Below are 12,776 nucleotides of genomic sequence, written 5' to 3'. Positions count from 1 at the left end.
TTCAATGGCATTACCATCACCAAATCCTCACCATCAATATCCTGGCAACATATTGACCAGAAATTTAACTGGACCAGCCACATAATTGCCATGACTACTAGAGCAGGTCAGAAGTTAAGTTTTTAGTTGTAAGTGACTCATGCACCTAAAAGGCAATAACCAGGAACTTGATGGAATCTTCTCCACTTGACTGGATGAGTGCAACTTCACCAACACTCAAGAAGTTCAGCAAAGTTCAGGGGAAATAAATCATGTTGATAAGTAGCTTGAACATCCACTCCCTCCATCAATGAATACCTTGACAGAGTGTGTAAAGTTTACAACATGCACAACAGCTAGTTTCCATGGCTTCTGCTGCAGTACCTCTCAAGCCTGTGAATTCAACCATCCAGAATGACAAAGGCACCATGTGCATGGGAACATCATCAATTCCCCCCAACCCATCCCCTCCGCTCTGAAGCCACACACCATTTAGACCTTAATATATATCGCTCTTCCTTCATTGTCATTCAGTTAATACCCTGGAACTCCCCGCATAACTGTACAGCAGTTCAAGAAGAAACTCAGCACCACTTTCTCAAGGATAACTAGGGACAGGCCATAAATGCCAGCCCTGCCAGTTGGTCTCACATCCTAAAGAGCAATTTCCAAAAATAAGATTTCAATAAGGATGATGCCAATCAAATACTTCTAAGAAAACTTGCAAATATATTGTAGGTTACAAGAGTCAAACTGAGAGAATAAACACACATTATTCATTAATAGAAGTTGCTATTTATGGCTCAGCAAAAGGCATTTTCAGGCATTTCAGCAAATTGTAAGGAAAACAAACAAGCAGTGAAGTTTGCGTTGAGCATACCTCAGGGTGAAAGTGAAGACAAGGGATTGGTGGCAGCTGCAGTGATTATGTAGAGACAGTGAGTATAATATGACTGGAAAGGAGTGTGTTTTTTTCTTGCATTGTTGCAATCTTGTGCTTGGAAGGGATTGTTCAATAGAAGAACCCACTTGTATCAAATAAGGTGCAATTGAAAAACACTTCGTTTCCATTTTAGTTGCAGGACTCACTTTGAAAACTGGTAATCATTGACTAGAAAGCAAGACCCAATGTGGTGAGGTTGTTGGAGTAAGAAGAAAAACAAATCTTTATTTAAATGTTGAAAACTCATCAATGAACTCTGAGTCACATAAACTTGTTAGTTTTAAATTTAGTAATTTCATTCCTACTTTGTGTAATGAACCTTCTTTGCTTAAAAATTTAAAATTAAAGGTGCTATTATTCAATAGCATATTTATACATACATTGAAATATTTGTGAAAGATTTGTAACATAATAATTAAAATAGTTCTTGCATTTTTTGTCTCCTAGGTGGCAAAGAAATGGCACAAACATTGACATAAGCATCAATTACCGCTATAGTTTGGTTAGTGGCAATCTGGTAATCAATAACCCAGTTAGGACCCAAGATTATGGAACCTACCAGTGTTTTGCAACAAATTTGTTCGGCACAATCGTGAGCAAAGCAGTGAAGCTTCAGTTTGCGTGTAAGTTGTAAGGCTTTCTTTCCACAATGGATGATTTTAGAAAATAAGTCTTGCGTATTTATTTTTTACATGCAATTTAAGTAGTATTTTACTGGATGTGCATCAACAGGGGTGAATCTTGCCTGCCACAAGTGCATATTGGAAAATTGCAGGCACATTCGCCCTTCGTTTTCTATCCCAGTAACTGCAACAAAATCCATCGAGGGTGAAATTTCATATGCTCGATGTCATGTCTGAATTTCCATGAAGGCATAGCTTTATTTATAAAACTGCCTTCTAGAGTTTTCCATAAGTTAATATCCCGTGCCTCTTATTATATTCAATCACAATCGATTTTGGAAAAGAAAACAGAACAGATGGCTTTTGGTTAGCAATTCCTTTTGCCTTTCATTTATTCTTTCATTGCTCCTTAAAATTTAATAACTCCTTTCCAATGTTCTATCAGAATTAATTTTTTAAAAATTAAATATTTTGAATTCTGCGCATTTGTAGCATTTTATCTTACACACTCCTGTCGTAAATATGTTTATTGTTTTGAGGCTCTGTATGTGTTATGCCAGGTTTGTTCTGTGTGTACCATAATAATGTGGGGAATTACGGGTGATGTGAAATCATAAGCATTGTTGACCTTGCAGAAATAGTTTCCAATACTCTATTAATGAAAAGGGCAGATATACATGGAAACCTCTCAAGACTGGTTCTACTAAAGATCAATGGGGAAGATTTCTTCTAATGTCTATGTGTTTACAGTTCTCTGAAAATTATGGCATCAATGCCTTTTTTTTAACTTATTTCTGGCAAAGGCATCAAGCCATTCTACAATAATATATTCTGATTTCACGAGAAATAATGAACGTAGGTATTTTCATAAACACAGTTGCTGGTGAAAATCTTATCCACATTAATTGATTTTCCCCTTTCTTGGCACCTCTGGAAGCATGGATGAAATTCAGACTTATGTCCCTTGGCAGAAATGCAGCTTTCCTTCCGGTCTCTGGGTCCAAAAGTGAAAGCTGAAAATGTGCTAACTTACTTGGTGTCCTTGCATTTCCTTTACAACCACTTGTTGTAAAAACAAATGTCTGGTTGGCATTATAGGTGTTTTTTTATTGATGCAGTTTTGAAGGAGCCATATTTGAAGAGAGAAATTCCAAGGCTTACTGTTTTAATTGGTAGCTGATTTCAATTGTGAACACTGTATACCCGAGGCATTAATTACAAAGTGTCTATGCTAGTATTCGAGATATTGTTAAGAGTTATGCTTGGTCTGAGTGGAATTGCTGTAACTATATTGAATTCAAGAGATAATTGGAATTGTGAACATTTAAAACTTTCCCTTCTTCAGTTATGAGCACTTTGTTTTCACCAGGCATGAAGGCCAGCAGGTGTTAATATGGCTAGGATGTCCAAAGATATTTGAGATGAACATATTGGCAGGATTTTAAATATATATTAATAATATGCTAACTGGTTGAAAACTGAATTTTAAAATATTTGGTACAGTTTGTATTTAAAATCTTAGCTTAAGGAATAAATCAGAAATAAATGGAATGGAGATAAGCATGTTAAATGATATAAAAGATGTTAGAATTGTACTGTATTTTAACTAAAAGGCAATTAGCATCTAAAAATGTTAAGTGGGGTAAGTTGTATGTTCAGAATTTTTGAAAGGGAAGTGATGTTGTTTGCCAAGATCGTTAAACAAAGAGCATTCTTGTGTTATGACCGGGATGGGAGGAGTGCGCAGTTGACCTTGCCCCCACTACTCCACAGATCGTACCATTAGTTTGAAAGATTAATTCACTCACCAAAGTGGCCAATGGTCTACCTTCACTACCCAGTGTAAAAGAGACGTTAGAGAGTCTAACCAGGCTTCTTTCAAGAAACAACAAACTTATTGGTTTATTATAAAACCAGTCTTGTCAAATAGAAAGGCAAAGCTTATCAACATAGAGGATGGAACATGAAATTATACTAATTATTCTTTTGATATACCCTTAAGTCAGACATGCATGCGCACGCACACGCGCACGTGCACACACAAACACATACACACACCTCGGCCAAAGGTTACAAGCCAATAGTGCAGAGGTATTGGATAGACGGTGGAGTGCTTGAAATGGCATCTGGGTTATCTTGTTGGTGTCTCAGCACCGATCCATGAAATAATCAATGACCTCGGCACTGATGTTTAGACGGACTCATGGAACACCCGAGGTTACTCTGTCCCAGCATGTAGAGCATCTCAGATGCAGTTTATATTCACTTTCAGCTGTGGATTGGCTCTGGACTGCAAAATGCTGCTGTCTTCCTTCTCAAGCAGTTGGTCCTTCTCTTCTCAAAACCCCCTTTTAAAACATAGTCTTCCAGGCATGATTTTTTTTTTCAAAGCCATAAAACCCATGTACACAGTTCACCTGGGTCAAGAGGTTGACTTTTTTTTTTCCATTGCTTAATTATTCTTTCTTGTGAAAGGATACTTTTTCCAGGAATAGCAATCAGAGTCCTGCATTAACCCTTTAAGGGAAAGTGTCTTTCAAAGCACAAATTCTTTCAGAAGTCATTGAAGATGAACCCTTTTCTGTGATTAAAGTGTTCATGATACTTGCTATAATGATCTCTTCTGGTTGGCACACAATGGCCTAGAAATTGGTTCTAGCTGGCTTGAATGACACACAGAAAGTGATCACTGCACCAGAAGGCACATCCAATATTGAGCTTCGGGCTTCATTTATATGAGACAGGCAAGTTGCAGACACCTGCTTGGCATCACCAGCCAGTTCATCTGCAAATATAATTTCATTTTCATGGTTCTGTGTTGCCCTTAGAAATCCTGAAGTTGAAGGAGGGGGCCAACTAGGGGAGCGGCACAATTAGGAAGTCGGGGGCCACAATTGGTAGGTGTGACATACCTAGGAAGGAGAAATGATTGGGAGAGGTATAGGCGATTGAGAAAGTGACCCAGAAAGGGGAGGGATTACAAAGTGACATGATAAGGCCTATAATTGTATTTTGGAAAAGCGTCTTCCTTCTAATCCCATTTTGTCTAAAATATCTACTTTTAAAAGTTGGATTTTTAAAATAAAATATAAATGGGATACCAGGATGTAGCGGCCTAGAAATTTGATGTGCTGCACCCAATTTTAAGGTGCTTACATGCTGGCAGACCTCCACCAGCTCAACCATGACAGCTGTCAGAACATTGCACTCATCTAATAGCTTTGTAATACAGGTCAACTAATAGTCAGAAGCATGAGGGTTGGATTTTCCCTCCTGAGTTACCAGAATGGCTTGAGCATTTGTAATTTCTGTACTGCTGCTCTGGCTGGCACCAGCTAGCTTCGTGCAGTCAACAAAGCTTCCTGGTCAATGTGATGAAGCAAAATATTCTTAGCACAAAAACAATGGGAGCCTATTCAGTTTGACAGACAAATTTTTCCACCAGAGGTGCAGTTTCAAGCTGCACTTCAAACCTTTAATGCAGCTGGACTGCACCAACAGTGTAGACACATTTTATTATAGTGGAGGGATACTGAAGAAAAAGTTATGTCATTAAATAGAGGTAAAAGACAAAGAAGTATTAGCAAACCAGAAGTATTAGAAAGTTTGTTTCCAGTGTTTGATCTTTTGCCCATTTGTCTTTCTTGTGAAGCATTTAAATTTGTGCCAGGGACTTTGCAGGCAAAACAAGTTACATACCTCAGTGTGACTTCAAATATTGCATAGTCAAAACAAACTATAAATCTAAAAGTAACTGCTGGGAAGAAATGTTAACATCTTCCTAATTGTTTTACATCAATTGATCTGTGAATAAAGTATGTTTTTTTAATAATTGCCTTGAGAATGAGGTTGGTTGGTTAGAGCCAAAAGATTTGTCCTTTGATGTGACCCCCATTTATTACACAACTTTTGGAGGATTCCCAAGCACACTTTGATGAGCATTTATTACATGCTGGTGAACATTCTGGAGGAATAGTTTTCTCCAGATGGATTTGTGCACATGGTGCAACAGATTTAATTGCTGAACTAAAGAACATACATTTACTTGCATTTTGGGGATACTTTATAACTGGAGAAAGTAGGTAGGCAGATACCATGCACCTGCAAATGATGTACCTTTGATTCCCAGAAAACTGTCAATTGCCACTGCATTGTCAACTGGCTTCGGCATTTGACAGATCTTTGAGCATTGACCTAGGATAGAGAATACCAATCATAATAGACCAGTAAAAGTTTGGATATGAAGGGAATTAAGGGATATGAGCATAGTGCAGGAAGGTGGAACATAGAAACATAGACAATAGGAGCAGGAGTAGGTCATTTGGCCTAGTCAACCCAATGTCTCCTCATATAACAATCTTGCCACCCCAGGAATCAGTCTGGAGTTGAGGCAGAAGACCAATCATAATCATATTGAATGGCGGAGAAACTAGAAAGGGCCAAATAGCCTAATCCTTCTCCTATTGCTTATAATGTTATGTCCATCTGCTAGAAAAGGTTGTCTTCAGTGTGACCTCTATATTTTTTTTTCTTGGGATATGGGCAACACTGGTGAAACAATATTTATTTCCTACACTTTGTTGCCCTGAGTGAGAGATGTAACCTAGACTGAATAAAAATACTAGGTATCTCTCTGAAGTGCATCACTGAACCAGCAGCAATCTGACGACTTTTATGGTTGTTTTCTGCTGCTTGCCCAGAAGTTATTACATTATTTAAATTATTTATTTTATAATTTGCAGTGGTGGGATCAGAATTGAGTATTCCAGGGTTGCTAATTCTGTTCCATAACCGCTAGGCTACTGCACAATCATAATGATGCATCTTTCCACATTGTTGAGAGCTTATTCCCTAACTGATTAGCTTGTCTATTGAAATGTATTCACAAATGGCTAATCACTGGGACCAATCCCATATTGTGCCATTGGACTACAGGGAATTGCACCCTCTCACCACTCAACCTCCAAAGATAAATAGAAATTACATCTGCTGTGAATTTAAGAGAATTGTTTTGTTGCTATGGTTCCAACCACGGAGAATGGCTTGTTGAGCACATCATCACAGTGACTAAAACTTAACAGTGGGATGAAAACAGTTAACTCGTTGTGATTAAAATGATTTCAAGCTCTTATTCTCCTTGAACAAGAGAAAGATTTGTTCGGTAGTACGGAACTTGAGCATTGCTGAAAAAAGAGACATGCGATCTAAGCTTTTCATCTTGTACTCATCAGGATAGCTCACAAGAAATTACCAACAGTAACAGGAGAACAACACTTTATACTGCATTAGAAGAGAGTGTTAATAGGTGGAAGCATGGGCATGGAGAATGCAGCATGTAGCTGGGGCAAAATCCTGAACACTATGGGTGTACCTACACCACATGGATTGCAGCGGTTCATGAAAGCAGCTCACCACCACATTCTCAAGGGTAATTTGGATAGGCAATAAATGCTGGCCTAGCCAGTGACACCCACATCCCATAAATGAATAAAAAAAGAAAGTTAACTGCCCAGCTTTGTTCAAATTCAAACCGGGCATTGCCCTGGGGAATAAACCAGGGAATGGCTATTCCCTAAGCTTTTGTTTAGTTGAAAAAGGTGCAATGTGTGGACATGTTCCTTCTGCATGCAGGAGGCAGGGCCCTGTGTGTGAATATATGTGGCTACTAGCATGTGTAAGTGAGCCAGACTGCGAGCCTGGCTGACTATCTTGAATTGGTTTTCAGTCAGGATTGTTTATTAGGTGTTGTTCAATCCGGGAATCACATCTAACGTTGGATATTATGTTTTGAGTTTTGCAAGCACAGGCTGGGTTCGATTGTGAACAATTGAAGGGACAGTTTGATACGATCCACCAATCATTGGGACAAGTGACTAATATGCCTAGCATTACACTGACACCATTGTTCATAGACTACATTGCTCATTTATTTGTTAGGCAGAACATCTTGATCGGACAGCCCTACTTGAAAGCATGTTACAAAAATGCTTGTTGGACTTGTATAGGAGTAATGAGCTGCCAGGCGGTATTTATGATAGGATTCGTCCTGCTGGCTCACTGCATCCACATATGTATGGGTTACTCAAGACACACAAAAATGATGTCCTGTTATGCCCTATCTTATCTATGACTGGTTCTGTACAACATGAATTGGCCTAATGGATTGGCGAGTTGCTACAACCAGTCCTGAGCAAGTTCTCCACATACCGGACTCTTTCAACTTTGTGAAGACCGTATAGGATTTGCATATCAACAGCAATGCTACGTCCATGTTCTCGTTTGACATTGTTGGTTTATTCACCAATGCACCGCTCAAGGAAGCCATAGATATTTGCACCGCATCGCTATATCATGGCAATCTAGACACACCACCAATATCTGAATCTGTATTCATTGAACTTATGTATTTAGCAACTCGTGCAGTTGAGTTTAGTTTTAATGACACCATGTGTGCTTAAACAGGTGGGGCTGCCATGGGATTCCCTCTAGGTCCATCTCTCACAAACATCATCATCGGATTCCACGAAAAACACATTTTCGGTGGAATGACAACTAACCTCCTACCCTTTACATATTTCCAATACGTGGGTAATATGTTTGCTATATTTGAATCCACAGTTTCATGGAAGAACTTCCTTACAACATATTAATGGGCTTCATCCTTTGTTCAAATTCACCTTTGAAATGGAGCAGTCAAATGAGCTACCTTTCCTCAACATGCTAGTTGAGAAGCCTACCACATGTCGGGATTCCTGCAGTTCCATGCACTATAAGATTGGCCTTATCAAATACCCGTAAATAGGACCCTAGTCATTTGCTCACCATGCAAGCTTGTTGCTGAAATAGGGCAAATCAAAACCATCCTGTGGGATAATGGCTTCCCTGATCAGAACATCACTCACTGTATATCATGTAAACTCATGAATGGTCCTAAGACCATCACTTCCAGTCCTGAAAAGTGCTCAGCCTACCTCAGTTTACCCTGGAAGGGTAAGTTGTCTCAAAGATTTGAGCAACAGATGAAGCTAGCCATTGCATGCAGTAGCAACAAGAGTGTATTCTGCACATCAATTCAAAAGTAAGTTCTGCCTATCATGCGACTGAGCAATGTGATGTATGAATTTTAGTGCCAGTGTGATGCCAGATATATAGGCCATACGTCCCAATGATTGAAGGATCGTATCAAACAGCATGTCCCTTTGGCTGTTCGCAACAGATGAAGTACTGACCATATCCAACCAACCTGTGCTCACAAACCTCAAAACAGTGTCCAAAATTAGATATGATTGTGCGATTGGGCAACACCTGCTAAACAATTCTGATTATGCTAATAATTACATTGGAAAACAGGTTCACGGTATGGCTAGAAGCCACATATATTCACACACAGGGCCCTATCCTCTGTAGACACAAGGAAGATGTCCACACATTGCACCTCTTTCAACTAAACAAAAGCTTGGGAACAGTCATTCTCTGGTTCATTCTCCAGGGCAATGCCTTGACCAATCAGAGATGACCTTCCCAGTTTGAATTTGAACAGAGCTGGGCAGTGAACTTAAAACAAAAAATAAAAAATACCTGGAAAAACTCAGCAGGTCTGGCAGCATCGGCGGAGAAGAGTACAGTTGACGTTTCGAGTCTTCATGACCCTTCAACAGAACTAAGTAAAAATAGGAGAGGGGTGAAATATAAGCTAGTTTAAGGGGGTTGGGGGGGGGTGGGTGGGGAGAGAGAAGGGGGGAGTTGGTTGTTGGGACAAGCAAGCAGTGATAGAAGGAGATAACCAAAATATGTCACAGACAAAAGAACAAAGTGGTGTTGAAGGTGGTGATATTATCTAAAAGAATATGCTAATTAAGAATGGATAGCAGGCCAAGCAAGGTAGCTCTCGTGGGGGTGGGGTGAAATAAAACTAAAAGGGCATAAAAGGGATAGATAAATGATCGGTGGAATACATTAAAAATAATGGCAACAGGTGGGAAAAGAACAATCTATATAAATTATTGGAAAGAACAAGGAGGCTGGGGAAGAAACAGAAAGGGAAACGTCAACTGTACTCTTCTCTGCCGTTGCTGCCAGACCTGCTGAATTTTTCCAGGTATTTTTTATTTTTTGTTTTGGATTTCCAGCATCCGCAGTTTTTTTGTTTTTATCTCTGGGCAGTGAACTTCTCCATTCTGCATTCTCCATGGCAATGCCTCCACCAATCAGAGTTCACTTGCCAACCAATCAGCACTCTCTTTTCATGCAGTATAAATTATTGTTTCCCCATTATTGTTGGTAATTACTTGAGAGCTATCATGATGAGTGCAAAGAAGGCAAATAGTATGTTGGCCTTCGTAGCAAGAGGATTCGAGTACCGGAGCAGGGATGTCTTGCTGCAATTATACAGGGCCTTGGTGAGATCATACTTGGAATATTGTGTGCAGTTTTGTTCTCCTTATCTGAGGAAGAATGTTCTTGCTATAGAGGGAGTGCAGCAAAGGTTTACCAGACTGATTCCTGGGATGGCGGGACTGACATATGAGGAGAAATTGAGATGGTTAGGATTATATTAGCCGGAGTTCAGGCGAATGAAGGGGGATCTCATAGAAACCTATAAAATTCTAACAGGACCAGACAGGGTAGGTGCAGGAAGGATGTTCCCGATGGGGTAGTCCAGAACCAGGGGTCACAGTCTGAGGATACGGGGCAGACCATTTAGGACTGAGATGAGGAAAAATTTCTTCACCCAGAGAGTGGTGAGCTTGTGGAATTTGCTACCACAGAAAGTAGTTGAGGCCAAAACATTTTATGTTTTCAAGAAGGAATTAGATATAGCTCTTGAGGAGAAAGGGAATCAAAGGATATGGGGAAAAGTGGGAGCAGGCTATTGAGTTGGATGATCAGCCATGATCATGATGAATTGCAGAGCAGGCTTGAAGAGTTGAATGGCCTACTTCTGCCCCTATTTACTATGTTTCTATGTTTCTGTGTTAAGATAAAACGCTCAGGTAGCATGTCTCTTTTTTTCAGCAATACTCAAGAAAGATTTGTCTCTAACAGTTTTTACTGAACACGGTCTCTGTTCAATAACATGTTCTATTCATAAATAACATATATTTTCACATGGGTACCATCTTTAGAAAAAACTCCAATAATCTAAATCTCTGCAGACAGATTGACTGGAGCTCAATTGTTAATATGTTATCTGTTGGAAAGCACTATACTTTAAATTTTACTTTAGCACATGCAGAGATTGAAAAAAAAATCCCTTGTGAAATTGTCAGAGTGGCAAATATACAAACTGAATGGTAGTGGACAGCTGCTTCAGCTGGGATGAAAATAATTTAGGTCTGAATCTGTCACTCGTCTAATAGTATGTGTTTGAATAGGAATGGCATAGAATGTACCTTTTGAGATCAATCTGATTCATATGGCTGATGTGGAATGCACAATTCAGGCAATTTATTGTTGGAAACAGCTGTCAGATTTTTGGCAGACTTGGGAATAAACTCTTGTTTCACCTTACAAATCCAGCACTCCTTAAAAAGATTGTTTTTCTGAGGGCAGTGGGGATGATGGGTGATGTTGTGGGACGTGGCAGTGGGAAGGAAATTATTCCTCTTTGCATTCATGGATCCTGCTACAATGTAGCCTTGGGTCTTCGCTCCCATGATCCTGGTGAAACACCATGACAATTTGTTCTTAAGAATATCCGAAGTTCCGCACTCCAAAGTTTACAATGCTAAATCCTGACTACTTTACACTAAAGAGATGCTGGGGAAACATTCATTAAGGTCCTTTGTTGGGTTTGGGAATTGCCATGTTTGGAAAGCCCCAAGTGGTCCTGTTGTGGTGGGTAGCAAGCTAACTTCATGCTACCATGCAGAGGTGAGTATGGTGGCCATTACCAAGGAGAAGGTGCTAGGAAAACTGAAAGATTTGAAGGTGGATAAATTACCTGGACCAGATGGATTACACCCCAGAGTTCTGAAGGAGATAGCCGAAGAGATAGTAGAGGCGTTAGTGGTGATCTTTTAGCAATCACTGGAGTCAGGGAGGGTCCCAGAGGACTGGAAAATCGCTAATGTAACCCCCCTGTTTAAGAAGGGAATGAGGCAAAAGACAGAAAATTACAGGCCGATTAGCCTGACCTCGGTTGTTGGTAAGATTTTAGAGTCCATTATTAAGGATTGGATTTTAGAATACTTGGAAGTGCATTGTAAAATCGCGCAAAGTCAGCATGGTTTAATCAAGGAGAGGTCATACCTGACAAATCTGTTAGAATTCTTTGAAGAGTTAACGAGTAGGTTAGACAAAGGAGAGCCAATGGATGTTATCTACTTGGACTTCCAGAAGGCCTTTGACAAGGTGTGGCACAGGAGGCTGCTCAGTAAGATAAGAACCCATGGTGTAGAGGCAAGGTACTAGCATGGATAGAAGATTGGCTGTCTGGCAGGAGGCAGAGAGTGGGGATAAGGGGGTCCATCTCAGGATGGCGGCCGGTGACTAGTGGAGTTCCACAGGGGTCAGTGTTGGGACCACAACTTTTCACTTTATACATTAATGATCTAGATGAAGAAACTGAGGGCATCCTGGCTAAGTTTGCAGTTGATACAAAGATAGGTGGACGGACAGGTAGTATTGAGGAGGCAGGGAGGCTGCAGAAGGATTTGGACAGGTTAGGAGAATGGGCAAAGAAGTGGCAGATGGAATACAATGTGGGGAAGTGTGAGATCATGAACTTTGGTAGAAAGAATAGAGGCATAGACTATTTTCTAAATGGGGAGAGAATTCAGAAATCTGGAGTGCAAAGGGACTTGGGAGTCCTAGTCCAGGATCCTAAGGTTAACTTGCAGGTTGAGTCGGTAGTTAGGAAGGCAAAAGCAATGTTGGCATTTATTTCGAGAGGACTAGAATATAAAAGCAGGGATGTGCTGCTGAGGTTTTATAAGGCTTTGGTCAGACCACATTTAGAATATTGTGAGCAATTTTGGGCCCCGTGTCTCAGGAAGGATGTGCTGGCCCTGGAGAAGGTCCAGAGGAGGTTCATGAGAATGATCCCAGGAATGAAAGGCTTAACATATGAGGAACGTTTGAGGACTCTGGGTCTATACTCGATGGAGTTTAGAAGGATGAGGGAGAATCTGATTGAAACTTACAGAATACTGAAAGGCCTGGATAGAGTGGATGTGGGGAAGGTGTTTCCATTAGTAGGAGAGACTAGGACCCGAGGGCACAGCCTCAGA

The 12,776-nt window shown here is 40.2% G+C and overlaps 1 protein-coding gene across 2 annotated transcripts in view; it reads left to right on the top strand.

Moving 5' to 3' along the window:
- Positions 1–12,776, top strand: part of LOC121280339 (contactin-4-like) — a 1,234,817-nt gene that overhangs the window by 33,258 nt on the left and 1,188,783 nt on the right. For both annotated transcript variants that reach the window (XM_041192228.1, XM_041192226.1), the window contains exon 2: positions 1,370–1,545. In XM_041192228.1, coding sequence (XP_041048162.1) covers positions 1,370–1,545 — 176 coding nt within the window. The remainder of the gene's footprint in view (positions 1–1,369; positions 1,546–12,776) is intronic.

This window comes from Carcharodon carcharias, chromosome 7 (genome assembly GCF_017639515.1).
Source record: "Carcharodon carcharias isolate sCarCar2 chromosome 7, sCarCar2.pri, whole genome shotgun sequence".
NCBI classification, from domain to species: Eukaryota; Metazoa; Chordata; class Chondrichthyes; order Lamniformes; family Lamnidae; genus Carcharodon; species Carcharodon carcharias.
The sequence above is the reverse complement of the archived record's forward strand: the minus strand, read 5'-3'. Positions and strand labels throughout refer to the sequence as shown.